At 43.0% G+C, this 22,047-nt stretch overlaps 1 protein-coding gene across 1 annotated transcript in view; it reads right to left on the bottom strand.

Annotated features, from left to right (window-relative positions):
- Positions 1–22,045, bottom strand: part of RELN (reelin) — a gene marked incomplete at its 5' end in the record, with an annotated part of 668,605 nt that extends 646,560 nt beyond the window's left edge. Inside the window, one exon of the mRNA XM_019509331.1 lies at positions 21,889–22,045. Coding sequence (XP_019364876.1) covers positions 21,889–22,045 — 157 coding nt within the window. The remainder of the gene's footprint in view (positions 1–21,888) is intronic.
- Positions 22,046–22,047: the final 2 nt, after the last annotated feature.

Raw genomic sequence — 22,047 nt, 5'->3', positions numbered from 1 at the left:
GTGGAGCTCGCAGGGGCAAGGAGATCCCCACATGGCCCTGGTGTTCCCTGCAATGCTGGGTCTCACCCACTGGGCTGCAGAGGACCCAGGGGAGGGCAGCAGGGCAGAAGCCCAAGCCTGCAGCAGGCACCCGCACCCACCACCACCCCACGCACAGATCTGGGGGGCATGGGTCCCTCCCTGCCCTCACCCCCCCACCAAGAGTGAATGCAGCAGCAGGGAGCCAGCAACACACCCCTGCCGCTGGACGAGCCGCCCATGGCCCTGTCCTACTCCCTGCCAGGGCTCTGTAGCGACACATTGCAGCCCCAGGCCCCAAACCCCATGCACTACCCAGCTGGGCAGCAGCCCCATCCCCATCCCTTCCCTACTCCCTCCCTATGGGGGCCTCAATCCCCGCTCCCCCACTTACCTACAAGAAGTGCTCTCCAGCCTGCCCAGCAGCCATATGCATATACATGTACATGGTGCTCCCTGCCTGACCACCCTCCTCCCGTTCCCCCCTGCCCCTTTCAGGCTAGAACTCTGCCAGCCTGCAGAGGTCTTCCCAAAACTGCAAAATCCGTGAGTTTAGAAACCTGCGTTTTCCTCCAGTAAAGGAATAAATCTCTGTTTTTCTCCTTTTTCTGTGGAAAACAGGAAATCCAGATTCCTGTCCATCACTAAGTAGGATGATCTAAATGCTAAGTATAGTGGGCACTAAAATCTCAGATATAGCTTTTTGATTTGGCCCTCTTTTCTTAGTTACTATGCTTTTAAAAACTAGGAATATTTGGATGAGTCCTGATAATTGTAAAATTCTACCACCCCAAGAAAAATACATAAAGCAACAGATATGAAGATTCCATTGTTCCAAGGCTTGTTCATATAAGAATACAGATTGGCAGTAGCAGTAGCTGTTTCTATAACTCTAGAATAAAAAACGAACAGTTATGATAAAAGTCACCAGATGGCACTGTTACACACAGTCTCAACATTTTTACTGATATGCCAAGAGTGTGTAGTGGGAAGTGCTGCAGTGTTACTAATTTTGTGATCACTTTTTGTTAAGGAAGCTGTTGCAAACAGCAGGAGAATGTGCTCTTTGCTTTGTACTCATTGAGTAGAGACAATTTTCAGGGAAAAGTTTATTTGTAGGAACTGGATACTGGTGTTTGATAGAGGGGATTGCAGTGCGGCACTTAGAACTACCACCGTTCAAAGTCAGAATGTAGAATAAACAGTTTGTACTAAGAAAACACCATGGGTGCATCTCTACAAATGGCAACTTGCATTTTCCCAGGAACAAGCAATAGCAGCACATTTGGCATGCAGCATGTTGCCCCAGGTCAGGTAGGGGAGGCTGGGTCCAGCACTAGAGCTGGGTCCAGCAGTATTACCTGCAATACTGGGGGCCTCCAGGGGCTGCAGATGCAGCAGTCCAGCAGCAGGGAGCCTGGTTGCCAACCTGAATGTGGAGTCTGGCCAGCCAGGCTCCAGTTTCTGGCAGTGCATGCTACCCCCATATGTGACACCCCATTTTTAGACGCAGGAGTTTTTTGACACTGGGATCTCCAAGTGTCAACCTTCCCCCGCCACCCCACGCTACAAATTAGCAGAGTGGGGAATGCCTGTATGTGCAATGAGAGTGGTGTGCGGCACTGCAGATGGGTCTGCGGCACCACATACCGCACATCCGTGCCTGTCCGGATGTGCCCTAAGACTCTGTGTCACTGATTTCTTCTCCAATAAGAAGCTGACATGCAGAGTACATGACCTCTGCTACCATGTGCCAGAGGAGGAGTAAGAAGCAGTAATTTGTATTTCTTTGAATTATAAGGTCCATAGATGCATTATTTTGATAATTCAGCCTGTTTGAAAATTGGGGCAGATTCAGATGTGCCCATTACTCATTTGCAGCAGGAAAATGTCTTGCTCCTTAAAGTTTCCTTTCACTGAGACAACTTCCAAAGAAACTGGGAATAGACAATGAAACCTCAATTTTTCAAAACAGATGTGATAGAGAGATGGGGATGGACAATATTAATTTACAGGACCAGGCTCAAGTGATTTCCAGATAATTGAAGCACATCTGTGCATGAGATCAGCATGTCCAACATACTTCACTAAAAATGGAGCATTTGTTTTTGGACCCCCTTTCCCCCCTTGTTTTCCATTATGGCTCTCCTCAGTTAACATTCTTGGGAGCCAAGACCAGCATGCTCAGGACTATGACAAACTTCCCTACTGCCATATGTCTACTATGGTTTCAAGGTAGTCCAGAAAACACATAACTACATTTTCTCTAGTTCTTTCTGTTACGGGGAACGATGAGCAAATTTTCCTAGAAAAGATAGGATTTCCTTCTTCTTTAAAGCCAGTATTAAGAGACTGAGAAAATGTGTCAGATAGAAGGCAGTCACAGAGTTATGGTAGAAAAAAGTAGCCATCATATGAAAACTAGAAAACATGATTATGGAAGTGTAAAGTGGGAATGAGAAAGTGTGGCTCTGTTAAGAACTTGCTTATATGTTTCCCAATTATGGAAACTATAAGTAAGATTACAAGGAGGTTATATTACTTGGGTCTACACACTGTATAATTGACTTCACTATGTAGTAAAAGTGGAAAGCACACAGCTCTCCTATGTTGTAGTAAATCACTCTAATCCAGAGTAAACTTACCCGTTGAAAAAAAAATGCATTAGCTTTACTATGCAAAAAGTCTTGTTTGTCTGCTGCCCAAGTCACTTTCATGCCAGGATAGCTGCTTGTTCCATAAAAACCAGCTCCCTGCCATCTAGGGACCAAGCAATATCGCAAGCAGCCAGCTTACAAATGCTGGTTGTGTGTCCCTGGAGTACTAGCCTGAGTAAATGTGCTCACAGCCATAGATGATGCCTAATTCCATTTATATCCTGGTATTTCCATGGGGCATTTAAGAGAGGGACAGTTTGTCCCAGGAATTCTTGCAAAGATAATGTCCATTGACCATACTGTCCGAAGCTGTAGGTAGCGGTCTGCTCCCAGGTTAAAAACCTGGCACCACTCAGAGGCTAACTCTGGACAGGGCTGACTGGGAATCACCCTGACTTCCCTCAGGTAACTGAAAGCTGTAACAGATCTCATCTCAGCCCCTGACTTTAATCCAGTTACCACTTGCAAAGTTGTAATCTCTTGTTTTACTTCAGGAATTGCTCTGACTTGCCATGTGTTATATATCCCTTTCTGTAGTACCTGGCACGAGACAGCATCACGAATCTACTTTTCTGATGACTTTGAACAGCTTCAGGTTTCCACAGAGTGCAACCCCAAGAGACCTGGGAATTGGTTTGCCTGAGAAGGACTATACATGTAATATTATTCCTCCATATTCATTGACTTTGCTTGGAGAACCAAGCTGAAAGTATCAAATGACACTTCATTATTCTAATTTTATTTTTATTTTTATTGGAATAATGCTGACAAGGTTTTCATGCCCACAGCAGCCCTGGACTTGGCTACCTGAAGAGACCCTTTCTAGCGAGGCCACTCTCAAGTAAAACATAAATCTCCCAAATTAGAAGTGCCAAGCTGCTAATCACCAGGGACTTGGTTAAGCAGTCACATAACCTTCAGCAGGCTAGCTGCATTCAAATTCACAGTAACCAACATCAGGTTGAATGTGGACTATTGGGCACTGAGCAACCATACTGTGCTATAAAATAGAAGTCAAAGGGATAAAAAGGAGTAAACTGATGAGCTTACCACCTTACTAACTGCTTCTTCTCAACACCTGCACTGTCCTCCCTCAGCACACAGTTGCCAGTTACTGCAGGGTGAAGATGGAGGCAGTGGAAAGGTATAAACACCTGACAGCAGGATCAAGGCACACTAAGCTGGGCTTTAAAGAGTGGTGACCCCCACAGCAGCAGCTGGAGAAGACAGTCTCATCTTCTACTCTTCAGATATAGTAGGAAATATTGATTTATTTCTTTTGGTATCTTTGCAGGAAACATGATAAGAGTTAATTACCTAGTCTGTCTAAGGAAGCCACAGACTGTGAAGGTTTGCTGGGACCTGGGCAGCCAGGCCTGTGGGGAACAGGTTACCAGAGCTGAGAGGGAAGATCCAAGATATGTAGTCTAAGATGTAAGCCAAGATCAGGAGTGAGGAGTCGGAGAACTAGAGCTGAGTTCCAAAGAAGATCCAAGGTCAGGATCAAGGGAGCCCGAAGTGAGTCAGGACGCTGGGAAAACGTGAGAGCAGGGCCAGCACCAAGGTGAAGGGGAGAGCCATGATTAGGGTCAGGCAAAGCCAAAGCAAGTCAGGAGCCAGAAGAACCAGAGCACAGTGAAAGCAAAGCTTCCCAAAACACTGAGGCTGCATGAAGGCATGTCTGCAGCCCACGTTTAAAAGGTCTGAGTGGTGCTTTCAGCAGCCAACCTGGCTGCAGAAAACTGGGTTAACCACATTAGGCAGGGATGAGGAAGAGGTGTGGTAACTCACATGCTTGGCCAGGCCTGCTTGATCAGAGTCCCTGACAGACCTCCTAAGTATAGTTTCACAGCACTGACCATTCTGTCAGAAACAGTGCATTTATTATTTGATTTCCTAGTTCCAGTCTGGACAGCTGCACTCCCTCCTTAAGGAACAGAGGCCTGCATTTGCTGCCCATAGGTGTGGGTGTAGGCTTGTGTGCACATGATAGGGAACTGAGGCACACATCATTGACTTGGGCTCTTCCACATTCATCTTCCAAACTGAGCTTGAGAAGGGCAGTAAGAGAACTACTCAGAACAAGAGTATCCCCCTTGCTGCACTCCACGGAGGTTAGCTGAGGAACCAGCATCCATTTTATTTCTCTATTCTCTTTAGGAGTTTGTCCTTACGAGTCTGCTTCTGAAGGTTATGTGACAATGAATGGGCACATGATTGAGCCCAATGGTTAATAAGAAGTTATAAATACAAGTTTGACATTTTTCTCAGAAAAACTCTGTGGCACCGAGGTCTGGCGAAGCCACTGGCTACAGCAGCTACGCCTGGCTAAACCACTGGCTTCAGTAATAGCAGTTAATGAAGAGAACTCCAAGGTGTCATGCCATTTCCCCTTGCCAAAAACTCACATGCCAAGTTCTGGCCCTTCATCCCCCAAAAGATGAAGTACTCACTGTTACAAATTCTGGAACTTTAGCACAGTGAAGAAAAGAGTAAGGCTGAGAGCACTAGAAAAGGAATTTCAGACATACTAAACAGATCAGTGAAGAAGATCCCAACACCTTTTAAAATTTAATTTTCTTTAAAAAATAAAATGAAATGAGTCGATGATATATTTTTTCATAAAAGAGGTAGATAACCATTCAGAACAAGTGTTCTGACAGGTAAAAATTACTACCTGAAAAAGAAAACTGATCAGATGGATTTATTAGCTTCCTTCACTCATGCCAGACTGAAGCTAGTATAAAATGGAGCAAGTTGACTAAATTTCATGCCACTGACACTAGTTGAGGACATGGCCTATCATATGTTCCTGGCTTAAGAGACTAGGAGAAGATAGCATGACTAAGGGGAAATTAAACCTATTGGCTTGCTTTTTTCTGTCTGTACATAACTATGTCACTAATATTAACATTAAAGGTGTTACATAGATTCAGACTGAGGAGAATATGCTCCATGATTTTGTTCTCAAACTACACTTTTGGAATTGAAAAGTACGAAAACACACTATCATTATCATCACCTGAAGGGTCCAAGCCAACATCCCCCTGATTTAAAAGATGAGAAGATGAAATGTTTTCCCTCCCAGCACTCCCTTGCTTCCAACAGACTTTCAGAGATTACCTCTAGTCAACCATGCATCCAATCGCACACTGAAAAAGTTGTTTACCTAAGAAACCAAAGTAAAAGATATCACAAAGTAGCCACTGCCTTGGACAGATCACCAGCTCATTAAGACAGTGCACAGAGGTCTCTCAGCTTCCAGGCAACAAGACAGACCACTGTGATTCAGCTACATAAATAGACTAAGTGATCCCTGATAAGTTTCAAAGCCCACTAGAGGACAACGAGATTCTTTTCACAGAATGAGGAGTGTATGACCTATTGAACAATTATACTTAACCAGCCTTAACCATCGACACACTAAATGTCAAATGGCTCCTTCCTCCCACTGCTCATATAGGATTCCCTCTAATTCTCTGTCAGCTTGGGCCAGGAAAAACAGAGAGGGTGAAAACTTACATCATCGCAATCCCTCAATTCTAGGATGATCTCTACCATGGCTTCCTGGATCCTGAGGCAACTTAAGTGTTCAATACTTGAGCCATAGATATACCCACAGAAGTTGGATGTCTTTCTGCAGGGGAAAGCAGGCTGCAGAATGGGATTCCTCTCCTTCTCCTTCCTCTCCTCTGTCTTCTCTGCTTCGAGGGCAAGACACTTTACCTCAAAACAGGCTGCTGCTTGATTGAGGTTGAAGCACCATTGGGGTTGGTTAGCAGCCAGCTCCTCCCAACTCTTAATGTTGGCATCCACTTTCTTGAGGTATGCCTTCAGTGTGTGCTTGTGGTACTTCCTCCAGCCACTGTGAGATCTCAGGCTCTTACTAAGCTGGAAATAGAGTGCTTGTTCTGGGAGTAGAGTCAGGTATCCATACACAGTGTTCAGTCCAGCAAAGTTGGTGCTTCAGGATCACCAACTCAATGCTAATAACACAGGCTTCAGCAAGGAAGCTGGCATTTGTATGGCGATCTTCCCATTTGATGTGGATGATTTTCTGGAGACACTGCTGGTGATACCTCTATAAGCTCTTGAGATGATGGTAGGTGTGGCAGAAGGCCACCTCTGTCTCTCCCCAAAAACTCTGCTCTGTGACAATTTTGTTAATATGGGCCCTGCAGAGGGAAGACATCCCATCTCTTTAGGTAACCTCAGTTGAATACATTCCTGAGGGAGAGGGGAAACCTGCTCCCTCTGCCTACATGACTGGCATCACATATCTGGGTGAGGGGCTTATGCTCCCTATTGTTCTAAGCCAGGGACAGGCAAAATATGGCCCACGGGCCACATCCAGCCCACAAGGCCATTCTATCTGGCCTGCAGGGCCCCTAAAAAGATGTAGAAAATTAATATTTCTCTGCCCTTGGTTCCTGTCAAAAATGACACGAACCAAGGGCAGTAGGACCCAGGGGAAGCCCGACGGGCTCCAACAACAGCACCTGGCTGCCCTGGCACAGGAAACTCAGGTAAGTAGGGGGGGACCCCAAGCAAGGAAGGAGCGGTGGGGGGAAGCGGCCCCTCCCCGCCCACATCCAGTGCCCCGCGCTGAAGCTGCTTGCAGCCCACATGGGGCTGCCTGTGCCCGCTCTGGACAGCCCCATGTGGGCTGCGAGCACCTGCAGCGTGGGGTACCAAGCATGGGGCAGGGGAGGGACCACTTCCCCCCCCCCGCGCTCAACTTTTCCCTGGGCTCCTTCCCTGCGCGGAGAAAAACAGTCCCTCGCCCACCCCATGGCTAGTGCCCCGCACTGCAGGTGCTTGCAGCCCGCACAGGGCTGTCCGGAGCAGGCACAGGCAGCCCCAGGCAGGCTGTGAGTGGCTGAGTGCAGGGCTCTGGGCATGGGGCGGCAAGGGGCTGCTTTCTCCCCCACCCCCAAGGCTGGCAATGGGGCGGGTTACAAGATGGTGCTGAGCGCGGGGAAAAGTGGCCCCTCGCCTGCCCCATGGCCAGCGCCCTGTGCTGCAGCCACCTGTAGCCCACATGGGGCTGCCTGTGCCTGCTCCTGACAGCCCCGCATGGGCTGCAAGCACCTGCAGCTTGGGGCACTGGTCATGGGGCAGGCAAGTGGCCACTTTTCCCCATTCTCAGCACCAGTTTCTTCCCTGCTGGCGAGCAGGGGGTCAGGGCTGTGCGCTGTCCCCCGCCTGTACTTTGGGGCTGGTGGGGTACTGGGTGTGAGTGGGCAGGGAGCCATTGGGAGCACAGGGCCCACACCGGTGTCCCGGGGCCCCACCAGTGCTGGCCCTTGGACATTGGTCCCAAGATGGTGACCAGGGGCGGGGCACCTGTCAATTGGTGGGACACCTGTCAAGGGGTAGGGCTACCTATGCGGCCCTCTACAGCCTGCCAAAACTGGGAAAGTGGCCCTCCACCCAGAATAATTGCCTGCCCTTGTTCTAAGCAACGTGAGCCTGACTGGGAGGAGGCTAGAGACCCTGCCAGTCTGCCCAGCAACCAATGATGCCTTTCAAATTGGTTGGCTGGCAGCCAACAGATGCTGGTCTCCATTGGACCCAGTAAATGAGGTTATAAGGGCTATATAAGTTAAGGACTGCCCAGGAGGAGGGGCAGTAGCCATGATGAAAACTCAGAAAGAGAAGAGCTGGACCATCTGAAACTTGCTCTCTCTCTTGAAACTCATGATCAATGAAGTGCCTGCCTCCAGAGAGAATCTATACCTGCCTCTGGATGATACCCATGAGTAAGCTACCTAAGGTCTAACTAGGTATATAGCTTGCAGTAACACAGATGCGTGATCAAAAGCTACTCAGCCATGCCAGTTTGCTCTGTGTGATGTCTCTGATATTGCTCTACTCTGTACTCTATTCCCAGCCTACTCCTTGTAACCAATAAAATTCTCCTTTGTACCTAGCATGGAGGCTTATTGGGAGTAGGTCTAGATTATGCCTTGGGGTCCCCTTGGTTTGGCTGACTAAGGGAAACCACTATTTGTGCTTCAGACTGAGGGAAGTACCCCAAGTTCTTGCAGTGGGTCAAATACCTTCAAGGACTACTAGGCCTCTGTTTCCCAGAGGGCACAAGTCCAGGATCAGTCCAGACTCTGGGTGGTGGCGGCGTTACCCCCAGGCTAGTGAGTGTGCTCCAGGAAGGGGGTCGGCCAGATGTGAGGTGCCCCCAGGGCACTTGGAGCCTGGAAGGTGGTCGGGCGCAGTGAGGTGGGTGGTTCAGCACAGGAACACCCACTACTGGCCCACCACAGTAAGTAACCCACATTTCACATCTGTAGAGGAGAGTGGGGATAATGGTTGCATTGTAAACCTGGATCTTAGTGTCTTTCCAGAGATTGCGATAAATAAACATGCCAAAGCAATTTCCCAAAGGAGGCACTTGTGCACTGCATCCCATCCTGGATTTCCTCATGAATGTTCACCACTCTCTGACAGAGGTGGCTACTAAGGTAGGAGAGGTGTGCAACTATCTCCAGGGTCTTTCCCTCAGTGGTAACTGGGGTGGGGGGAGATGGAGTCACATTCATGGCTTAGGGAAGGCTGATATAGAGCACTTTAGTCTTTTCAACGTTGAAAGAGAAGGCAAACATTTGGTAGGCTTCTCTGAAGAGATGCAGCACAGTCTGGAAGTTTTCCTCAGTGTGCACAATAATGGTGCAGTCATCACCATACTGAAGTTCAAGGATAGCTGTTTTGATAACTTTGGTCTTTAAACAAAAATGTCCCAGATTGAGGACCACACCATCCATTTCATATTCAATATCAATTCTGGAAGGAAGGCAGTCCTTAAATGAGAACCAGGATGACTGTCAAATAAATGGAGAACAGAGTTGGGGTGATGACACATCCTTGTTTGGCCCCAGTTCAGATGACAAATGGATCTGTCTCTGATCTGATGCACAGAATGGTCACAGTTATCTGGTCATGAAGATGCCTTGGGATCTTGACGTACTTTTCAGGACATCCAAATCTGACCAGTACTTTCCACAGAATTTCATGATTGATGGAATCAAAGGTCTTAGTAAGGTCAATGAAGGCCATATACAAGTCCTGATATTGTTCCCAACACTTTTCTTGGGCCCAGTGAACAACATAGACCTTGTCAGTTTCCCCAAGGGATGATCTGAAACTACTCAGAGATTCTACCAGGACTTCGTCTGCAGGAGGCAGAAGGCAATTCAGGAGGATGCAGGAGAGGGTTTTCCCTGCAGTGGAAAGGAGAGCAATACCTTTATGGTTCCCACACACAGCTTATCTCCTTTTTGAAGATAGTTATGATGTTGAGATTCCTCAGGTCCCCAGGGATTTATTTGTTGTTCCAAATTCAGTGAATAAATTCATGGAGTCTCAGAACCTGTTCCTCAGTGCCAGCCTCATAGATTTCAGCAGGTATAACATCCAGTCCAGTAGCCTAGTTGTTTTTGGTTTCCTTGATGGCATGCCAGACTTCTTTTTAGGATAGGAGAGCTGGTGAGGAATCTTCTTTTAGAGTGTTAGGAGATGAACTCTGGTGCTATCCATCACAGGCAACCCACAATCCAGGAGTGCCTTAAAGTGCTCTTTCCATTTAGCTTGGATGGATTCATTGTCTTTGAAGAGCACTGAGCCATCCTGTGATCACATGAAAGTAGGACTGTGAAAAAAACTTTAGTGTCCATGCTGAAACATAAGGTAACAGAGGGCGTGTCTACACGTGCATTTAAGCCCACCTAAATTTAATGCGCATTATCTTAATGTGCATTAAGTAGGTTTAGGCAGGTATCTACATGTGCAGACATTTAAGTGCATTAACGCTGTGTGTGGCAGGTATCAAATTTAGGTGTGAATAGCCTAAATTTGCCATTTTTAATGCACATAAAGGGCACATGTACATGCGCACCCTTAATGTGTATTAACTTAGGCTAATGTGCATTAAAGCATCATGTGCAGACGTGCCCAGAGAGGACAAAACAAAGACTTCCTAACGGATTATCCTGTAGCTGTACTAAAGGTTAAAAGAATCTTATCAGCCTCCACTGAAGCTGTCGAATCCCACCCAAAGGAGATATCCAACACAGTAAACTGCATCTTCAATATGAAATGCTAACATACTGCTACAGAACCACGTACGTTGACGAACTACCATACAATTGCACTGAAAAGACTGAAAGAACTTCCTAAATGTGCCTACAGCTTACACCTACAACAAGCCATCTGATCCCCCACTGTTCCAGCCCTTCATAATGAGTGGAAGTACTGATCTGAAAGGAGTAATGAACCAAACTTGTGAAGCCCACCAACATCCATCACAAACTAGTGGTGCCTCTCCTAATGGAAATAACTGATGCCTTATTCAAGGAACTAATCTTCCCTTCCTCATCCTCCAAACATTCAATATTCCAACCAACCCTAAACAAGAAAACCTTAAACATATCCCACATATAGCAGGCCTGGCCAATTACTGCTCACAGTCAATCCTTCCATTCTTAAACAAGCCAAAGGTCAACTACAAACTTATCTAAATGAAATCCATATCTAGATCAGACAAGCTGAATTCAGGGCAGGGATGCCAACTGCCCAGAAATTTATAAACTGTCCATTAAAAAAAAAAAGTATAAAAATACTTTTCCATGGAGTCACGTAAAAAAAATAAGCTAAAAATTAAGCTGTAAAAATTAAGAAACCATGAGCTTGACTGAAGATCCATCATTGGAATGAGGTTGGATGCAAGTGCTGATGGACAGACAAAGCAAAGAAGTAGTACCTTGTGTCTGAGTGGAAGTGGAGCTTGATGCCCTCCCTGCAGGGTGTTCTCAGTCAGGGCTTTATGCCCCATGGAAACCTCTTTCATGATCCTTTTCAACACGTAAACACAGCCTTTGGGGGACTGGTCTGATGTCACGGGCTCAAGCACTAGCAAAACACAGATGAAGCATAGCTTCTCTTTTCCTTTACTACTTACAGCCACACCTCTCACCACAAGATCATTATATGTTTGGATGAATACATATATAACATATTTTTCTTTAAAAACATACAAGATACAAACACACGGTTACAGATGCCTCTTTCCTCTGGGAAAAGGATGAAAGAACACTTAGCAAAGAACAAGATATTTTTCGTATTGTTTAATGCACTTCTGGAAGTGCTCAGATACTATAGAGGTAAGTGATATATAAGAAACTGTATAAAATAGTTCCACCTATCAGATTCCATTTGCAGTTGGTTCAGAGCCTAGATCTGATGATCTTCAAGACTTCTAGGATTTTTCTACAGAAAAGTGAGAACAAAGATAGGGAAGGGACAGGTGAAAAGCAGTTTCCTCAGAAGCTGAGAAGGTCTTTTCCCCCCAAGCAGTCTGTTCTTTGAGATTTTAAAAGTTTTAAATGTTGCATTGTGTGTATTTGCAATATACTTAAATGACTGGCTACGCACAATTGGCATAAAATGCGTATTCCATTTAAACGCTATGCACCTTTTATGCAGGATGAAAAGGCAGGAAATGTTAACACAAAGAAAGGAAGCATGTAAAAAGACTAAAACTTTCATCAAAAGCTACTGAGGTTCTCATAACAGCTCTAGGACCACTAAGAAAGACTGTACATTCTCAGAGGTAAAAAGAGTGTTGTTTCCTTTTGTGGTTATGTAACAAAGAGCCATAAAAAATTTGGACCTTAGTCTTAGGGCTTGAGCCAGACATAAAAAAAGGTTAAACTCGAGAGCTCCTTACATTTAGAACCTTGTCTATTATCAGATGTAAGGTGATTTATAATAAGTTGATGTGAAAATAAAAATATAATACTTCAAAAACAATCACCATTAAATTACGTGTCAGAAAAGACATGGTCAAGTGAAGAAAGTTACATGACATTCTAGCACTAAATTTTGTAAATCAATGTTGTTTCAATAGAGTGGCCAGATAGATCAAAGGGAAGTACACAGAATTCCCCTACATCATACCAAAGTCAGCTAGTAGTCATCTTGTGTCCTGAAGCATGAGGGTTACATCTTGTTGAATATGTATATTTTTATGCTATGGTAAAACTGTACCATTTTTTATTGTTGAAATGAACATCTAATTATTTTTTCAGTTCTACTAAACTTGTCATCTAATTGATACTTGTGACAACGAGTTTTATACACAAAAAGACATTGACTTGGAACATATATATTATATATATCTTTGAATATATGTCTATAGTTACATTAACAATGTTTTTATACATTCAAATCTATGTTAACAACAAAATTTTATGTATATGTTGATATATTCTTCTGCAACATTATTCTTCTCCCTTCCCCTCCTGCCCCTTCACCCACCCACCCACACACATTCTTCTCCACACAATGCCCATCATCCATGGCCTTCTCATGGTGGGAAACCCTAGAACTCATGCTAATCTTATTACAGGATCTTGGCCTCAGACTGTATGCTGTTTGAGGCAGGCTTCTACTTTATGTCCATATGTACAGTGGCTAGTATTCTGAGCAATACATTGATACAAATTAATAATTCTCCTGTCCTGAAAATCAAATGTCATTTGACATATGTGGGTCATTCTGGCATCCCTGGCTGATCCCAACTTCTGTAATGTAGGACAAGCCAGTCCACAGTTACAGATATACTAGGAGGGGGTTTAGGGATTATTTTTCTTGCAGATTTGTCAAATCAAATTATTTAGGTCTTTATGGACTTGTGCCTACTTGCATAAATCCCAAGTCTGACACTACAAATAGCTGAGCCGTCTGCTGGCCACATATTTGGACCACTATTAGAAAGATAACAGATGAAACCCTTATGTTTTTACATCTCCTCCAGTGAAACACCATCTGTAAGAGGGCATCAGCTATAATACTCTTTATACTTTTCTTATAAACGCCATAGTAGTAAGATGGGCATTATTTCTCAGTTTCCGGTGTAGAGATCTCAAAAGCGTAACTTTTAAAAATTTACAACAGCCCCCTTCATTTGGTAGTTGTACAACAGTTACAAAGTAATATAGACATCCAAATGACCCAGGTCAAAATGAACAGACTCACACGTCACTCAAACATATACCCAGTCCATAACACCTCAGGCACAAACCTGACGAATGAGACAGGCCATATAACATGCCCTAAAGCTATTATGTGACAAAAGTCAATGTATAGAAAACAGAGAAAACAGGTCAAATATTTCTGTGCCCTCAAATCCAGTTTATGCAAGAAAATATACTCTGTACACAATGGACCATGGACAGAATACATTACATGAGTATTAATGGATCAGATCTAGTTTGCAGATGCTGATCTCATGCAAATTTCTTTCATGTATGCTGTGCAAGTCTCAACAACTTTTTCTTTTAAGACATGGGAGAAGAAAACAGATCTAAGCACTAAAATTTTCTTATTCTTAATTCTTTTGTCTCCTCCACCACATCTGGCTAACTCCTTGCCTTTTGGCCTACTTATCACAGGGTTGGGAGGATCTACATAACAATCCCAGGGCATAACTAGCTTCCTGAGAGCAGTAGTTTCTACATGCCTCTTCAGCTTAGGAAAACATAATGGAAATCTCTATTCTTTCTCAATGCAAAGATTGGTATAAATAAGGGAGCAAAATGGAAGTTTTTGAGAGAAGAGCCTACAAAAACTCTAATTACTTGACAAGATTTGAAAACCTGGAGCCAAATCGGTGTTCAGTTATACCAGTGCAGCCTCACTGACATTATATCTTATACATTCTTCTATTTCTGGACATTTATGACAACTGCTTTAGATTATTTGAGGGGTATAGGTTGTAGCCCAGTTGATCTAAGAACATAGGCAGACAAGGTTATTTGGGTAAATCTGATATCTTTTATTAGACCAACTCAAATAGCTGGAAAAATTCTTCTTTGCAAGCGTTCAGGTTCAAATACCCTTCGTCAGGCTGAGGAAGCATCTGCAGTTGGTGTGTGCTCTTCCTGGATGGAATGAATAGTAAAGAAGCCAGAGGCTGGTATGCATGCAAGAAAGGCAGTCAGTGAAGATATAAATTGAGGAGTCGGTGGGTGAGACACAGGTGGGGGTAGGGAAAGGGACTGACTGTAACTGGTAGATAGTGGACAGGCACTTGCGGAGTCAGATGTTAGGCAGGTTATAATGTGTCATAAATCCAGTGTTTATATTTAGTCCATGATTTTTTGTATCCAGTAGGTTGATGAAGTGAAGTTCATAGGTTTGTCTGTGAAAGAAGTTTTGTAAATTCCCTTTGAGGATTAGAATTGAGTGACTGGAGAGAGAGTGGTTTTCTTGTGAGAAATGTGGCCCCACAGGTAATTGGGTGCTCTTTGTCTTTGATACCAGTGTGTGTTCATTCTGGTACACAGTTGTTGTTTGGTCTCTCCTACATATTTTTCATGGGGGCATTTGGTGCACTGGATGAGATATATTACATTTCTGGAGGTGCAGCTGTAAGATCCAGAAATGTTGATGGTTCTTGGTGTGGGGTGTAGCAGGTTCCAACATATCTCCACCACCATAAAAACCTGCCAACATAAAATCTCCTGCATCCCCACAGTCACTACACCCCAGCCACTCAGTTCTAATCCTGAAAGGGAATTTACAAAATATATTTCACAGACAAAATTATGAACTTCACTTCATCAACCTACTGGATACAAAAAATCATGGACTAAATATAAACACTGGATTTATGACACATTATAACCTGCCTAACATCTGACTCCCCAGGTGCCTCTCCACTATCTACCAGCCACATTCAGTCCCTTCCCTCCCCCTACCTGTGTCTCACCCACTGACTCCTCAATTTACATCTTCACCAACTGCCTTTCTTGCATGCATACCAGCCTCTGGCTTCTTTACTATTCATTCCATCCAGGAAGAGCATACACCAACTGCAGATGTATCCTCAGCCTGACAAAGGGTATTTGTACCTGAATGCTTGCAAAGAAGAATTTTTCCAACTATCTGAGTTGATCTAATAAAAGATACCAGATTGACCCAAAGAACCTTGCTAGATTATTTGAATAATTGATACAGAAGCAATGGAAAATAGTGATGTTAAATGATGTTCTGTAATAGCCTTGCTTCATTTTACCTCAAATAATGCCTCTCTCCCTGCAATCATTTTGTCTCTTGCTCTCTCACTAAGGGGCCCCATTACATTGCGTTTTAATAACCAGCTCAAAAATAAATAAATACCAGAAAACAGAAGTATCAATTCCCCTTAAGAATAAAGTAAAGACTGCTGAAATAGAGATATTAAACCACATTATTCATTTTTTACGGTTGAAGAATGAAGGTAGAAACCAGCTTTTCAGCAACATTTTATCAGAGCTTAAGAAGTGCATAACTAACACTGGAAGTAGTCTTTAAAATCCCTTTTTCACCACCTAGCAAAGCAATGGTCCCAGACAACATATTGCAGATTCAAGAATAGGAACAGTCATTACCATTATATTTTAGGCTGTATTTTAAGTCTGTGTCTTCAAAACCATTTAATACAACTATGCAATAAAATTACTAAGATGAAACTGTTTATATATTTATGTATTTCATACACACCTATCTGTTTAACACTAACTATGGTGTACATTTGTGCTATTGTAGAAGAACTGAGATGAGGAATAGAAATTGACTATAAGATAAACAGAAGAAAGCATTACAGGTACAGGAACAGGAGTTCTTAATTTATATTACATGCTTGAAATTTTTCTACGAACATACAGCTTGTAGAAAATACTGTAAGGGCCAGAAGGAACATGAAGAAGGACTGCAACAGAGTTCAAAGCAAACGAAGAGGACCTTGATTTCACAATGCATTTAAGAATATCCCTAAGGCCTATTGGGAATGAGAATTAGCATGTGCCCCAAATTAAGCTAGTACTGTACATAGGTATTTAACTTAGCTAGGATGATGCTGGGTATGAGTTTTAAGTACTCTACTAATTCAAGTCCTCAATCAACTTAATTAAAAAATAATCTAATTCAAGAAATAACTGTCAAAGGTGATAACACTGTTGACCAACTAGTAAGCAATGTGCATGTGAAACACACAGATAGGTGCACTTGAAATACATATGTAAAATATTCATCTTAGTAATTTTATTGCACAGTTGTATTGTGCAATGAATGTGTAATGAGGTGTAATGTGTAAAGATGCAGACTTAAGTCATTTTCATATACATGTAAAAGTAGCAAGTTTCTTTAACTTTGCCATTCAATAAGTAATTGCATTTTTAATATTAATTTATTATCATTATGTATTTATAGATTCTAGGGACTTCACTAAGTTGAGAATTTTTAAGGTATTTTTAATTATGCATTTTGACTCATATGGCTACTGTGCATCATCATAGTATCCATGCAGCTCACATACATGAGAATTTAGCTTCACTAACAACCCCATGAGTAGGAAAGAATTATTATCATCTGCATTTTACAGATGTAATACTGAGGTACATGCTTATCCAGTGTGTCACATAGGAAGCCTGTAGCAGCACCTGTGATCTCTTGATTTCCAGTCCATTGTCTTAACCACAAGACTATTTTTCCTTTTTCGTATGTGTATCATGATGTGAGTTATAATCAAATCAATGGGTAAAAGTTAGTGATAGTAGTGTACTAAAGAGCCAGAGGAAGGTGTTAGAAAATGAATTTAAAGTTAGAGGTCACCTACTTCAATATGTACTTTCTTGCACTCTCATTTTAGGAATTTAGCAAAGAAAAGAAACCCTTTTTCAATCCCTCAGCATATGGTTTCCCAAGATTAATGTCATCTTTGATCTAGACCTACCCTCTTTACGATATTTTAAATTCTATTACCCACTTGAACTTAGTAATTGTCCCATTGCTAAAATATAATCATTGTCAGTGCAACACTGCTGTATATTTTGAAGCAACAAATAACCAAATCCCTCAAGAGACCGAGTACACTCAATTACCACAGAAGCCAATATAACCTACTAGTTACAGAATGGTGAGTCAGGTCAGGAGATTTGGGATTTGGTCCTTTGGCTCCTATGAACATGTTGCATGACTTTGGCCTGGTTACTTACCCTCCCCAGTCTTCACTTTCCCTAGCTTTCAGTCAACATAATATTGGCCTCTGAAACAACAACTTTGAAACATTGAATTAAAAAACATCTAAATAAAACCAAACCCCCTACATGCCTTAAGTGTACAATATTATTTTAAATTAATTTATGTGATTTGATAAGGTTTAGAACCTTAAATGATTAAACCCTATATATTTTAATGCAGTACAAACAGAAAACAATTTGAAAATGTACATAAATAAAGCTCCCTTTGTGCTATGCATCTGAAAACTCAGTACTTTTGTTTCTTCACAATAGACCCTTTAAAGGATGGTTTTTTAAATGACAAATGTTGATCCAGGCCATATTTACATTTTACAGTAACAGTAAATTATACTGTTTAAAAACAGAATTGCCAGCAGTGATTTTTTGCAGAATGCATGAATTTATTTTCTTAATGGTTTTTGTTTGTTAAAGGAACAACTGTTAGGAAATATCTCAAAATATTTAATGCTGTACATATCATGAATAATAGTAAGATATTTCAGATGTGTAGACAATTAAATAGTTGGTGCTTCTCCCTTTCTTTTGCTGAGAGTGAACATTGATTACAAAAGTTGCACTTTTCTCATATCTATTACTATCTCTTTAAGATCATTTTAATGTATTTTGGTGCTCATTTGAGTAGGATTAGAGTGCACTCAATTCATACATTCTTCCTTAGAATATTAGTATAATAGAATATTATAAAATTCTTTGTCTATTTAAAAGTGATTCTGAAACCAGGGTGCTGTGACCCCTGGGGGTACCTTCAGATCCCTTCTAGGGTGCCATGAGGTACCACGCAATGTTAGCACCGCTAGGTGTACAAAAGGGATTCACAAGATAAAACAGATTTTCAAACAAGAATTCCAAGTGCTAAAAACATTCTGACCTATTGCAGTCTGTTGTGGGCCTGTTGATTCTTTGCAACAGAAAAACTGCTGCATTATTTTTCTATAATCAAGAAATGAAGGAAAACTAAGAACTGGCATTTTCTTAAGGGTGCCCTGAGCTTACTGAAGGGTGCCTCGAGTCTAAAAAGGGTTGAGAACCAGTGGTATAAAATTAGCAGGCCAAATTTCAACCTCAAGCACCGATTTAAAATGAAGCAACAGCTGCTTGTAGCCTGTCTGACTTTGGTCCAATGAGTCAAACTACAACACGAGTTAAAAAAACGGAGTTCACACTTTGAATGATTCAACTACTGTGTGCAATAACATGCATACATAGGTCATGTCTATATAATTACAAAAAAAAGCAACAGAGCCCTTAAGCATGCTGTGATGCTCTGCCCAGTGAGCTTACTAAACCAAAAATAAGGTGCCTAGACTGAAGTGCTGTGCAGACGCTGCTAATTAGCACTGCTGAATGACAGGGCCAATTGGCCACCCTCAAGCTAGTTAGTCAGGTCTGTGCTACAGGTGGGTACTCTGCTTTCAGTGTCAGAGGCAACCTACTCAGAGCAGTGCAAGATACCTGCATATGCATTTACCACTCAGGGCCCCGTTGAGGTCCTGACTCCTCACTTCCTTGCATTTTTTGAGTAGTTTTTTACATCCATGCAAAGTGTGTATAGAACACAATTGTGCTTATTTAGTAGCTTCTTACAGCCACTGTGCACGCTCGTAAGGGAGTAATACAAATGCCACCAACTGGAATGGGAGTTCTCCCTTTGACTTCATTTGGCTGTGGAACAGGTCCTAAGGATTATGCTTTCCAAAAGGTCAGCCTCCCCACATCATAGTACCTGTAGCCAAATTTCTAAAAGGGATCAACATACAAGTTATTAAGCTTTTTTGAAATTCCATCTATTTATACTGACACCTGGGGAAAATGAATCTGTGCTTGTAATTGCAGGGCACTCTTGCAAATCTAGAGCCAAATGACTGCACAATGTGTGAGACAGTTGAGAATCAGACCCAGCAGCATTATTTTTTATGTAAGAATTAAAGCCAGACATCCCCAAAGACAATGTAGTTACTCAACAGAGTAATACAACAAGACCAGTGACCAAGTTAACAAATTTCTGGGGAGCTCAGCATAACTTTACACATCATAAAGGTTTCTGAGTCAAAACAGTGACAGAAAAACCATCTCTGCTTATGTTAAGGAGTCTTCAGTGATTTGATTCCTGGTTGATATAACCTCCCTGCCTTTTAAAATCCAAATCAATATTACAGCACAAGCCCCAAATGCAAGAGGTGTAGCAGCCTCCTCCGAGACTTTGATATTGCTCTACACTGGCATCTATGGTGAGAGAATGAATAGCGCAGGACATAAAACTCACTTCTACTCAGAACCTGCTCAGGAAAGGAAATTGTCAACTCCACAATGCTTGCAACCCTTGCTCACCTAATGCCTTGGCAGGACAGGCAGTCCTACCAGGAGCATTTTTACCATGACCATAAAAAGCATAATTTTTAAAGTATAATGTCTAAATACTGAATAAAAGCAGAGATCTGGAAAGCAAGGTATTAGCTAGGAAAAAAGAAGTGTAGATTACCCATTTGTTTTGGAAGTGGGGGGGGAACAAGTGTTTGCTTAAGGACTTGCAAAACAAAAATTTCATCATTTCAGCTTTTTTCTACTGGTTTTTGTCATTAAACTTTTCTTAAATTAAAAATAAACAGATTTTAGCGTGATGTAGATTAGAAGATAGGGGGCTTAAAGAGAAAAAAGAAGTTAATGTATATTTTGATGTATGTAGATTACTTTATATGGATAGCAATATTTATTTAATAAACAATGAGAGCTTTTAGCAATTTGAGCAGCTTACACTGTCTCTGCACACACACTTGGATTCTCTTGGAAATGTTCTAGCTTTTAAAAATCCAATTACAAGAAAATGAGGTGGGGGAAAGAAAAAAAACCCAAAATGAAAAATATTTACTTACAACTAAAATTTAGGCTTAATTTCCTGGTTATTATTTGAAGTAAAGAGTTTAACTTCATCTCTAAACCCCGTGCTGTTATATAGTATCTCTTTCTTAACAAGGTTTTCTAAGTACATTTTCTCTTTGACTGTTTAAATAACGTATTTTACAATCAGCTTTTGTGTTGAGGTTATGGAGGAGATAAGGAAATGCTTCTTAAATAATCCACTGTGGCCACTGATTAAGAAGATTTTATATGTGACTATTTCCTATATGAAGAAATTATGGTAATGCAGCTAAGTAATGCCATTACTCCCATTTCCATAAGTACTTTAGGGTAAAACCAAAAGCTGGTCCACGCAGGAGGTTACAGTCTGCCACAGGACGAGGACACCTGCGTGTGGTGTGATGGACCAGCCAAGGGAAGTTAAGTCTTCAGCTTAGGGAAGTAACTCATTTCCATCTGTTAGTGCTCTTCAGTTTGAGCAGTTAGAAAATTATTCGTTCGTACAGTATTATTATGTGAACTGCTCCACCTCTGAGGCAAGGTGTCCATATTTGGCCTAACACTGCCACTTTTTGCTCTTACAGGCGAATCCTCTTCCCAGGGGTCACATCGACTTGACCGGGTTCAATCACTCCTCAGGTCAAGCCTGTGTCACCCTCATATTAGTTGATAATGCCAAAGATATTAGTGACCTCCGAATGGCACCGGTCAGCTTTTACTGCACATTTATCAGGGAAAGGGGCTACAGTTTATCCAGGAGAGGTCTGATCCAAAAGCCACTGAAGTCAGCGCAAAGACTTATCCTGATTTCAGTGAAGTCTGGATCAGGCTTGCCCTGAACCTGCGCACACCAGCATCTCCACGCGCTGCCAGCTGCTGCGGGCGACCGCGGGCATCAGCCAGGCTGGGCAGCTTGAACACAGAGGTGAGACCCACAGAGGAGTGTGAAACAAGTCGAGAGAGGCGGAAAGGCGCGTCTGGAGGTACCGCTGAGGCCACCGGGTCGGAGCAGAAGGGCGCGTTTTTGTCTTCGTGGCGTGCCTCAGAAACGACAGACAAACTCTCCCGGTCGTTTCCTCTGTCTGTCACAGCTGGTACGAACAACAGTGACTGAAAACACGCACAGGCCCCGCTAGCCAACACCTCTCCAGGTAGCCCGCGGGGGCAAGCGCTGCGCTGGCCGGGCAGGGAGCGAGGCGGCAGCCTTTGTCTCGGGCGCGGGCGCGGACGCGGGGCAGGTGCGCGGGGGCCGGGGCACCTACCGTGGTACTCGTGGCCGGGCACGTAGAAGGTGGGGTTGCCCGCGACGTGCAGCGAGATGAGCACCTCCCCCTGCTCGCCGTCGCCCTGCAGCTCGCCGTGGTGGGTGCAGAGGAAGAAGAAGGGCGAGAAGCGCGGGTAGTAGCCCGCCGCGCCGCCGG

The sequence above is a fragment of the Gavialis gangeticus genome, unplaced genomic scaffold (assembly GCF_001723915.1).
Source record: "Gavialis gangeticus isolate Ggan-Ray unplaced genomic scaffold, GavGan_comp1, whole genome shotgun sequence".
Classification (NCBI taxonomy): Eukaryota; Metazoa; Chordata; order Crocodylia; family Gavialidae; genus Gavialis; species Gavialis gangeticus.
Note: the sequence above shows the minus strand (reverse complement) of the source record. Positions and strands in the feature narration are given on the sequence as shown.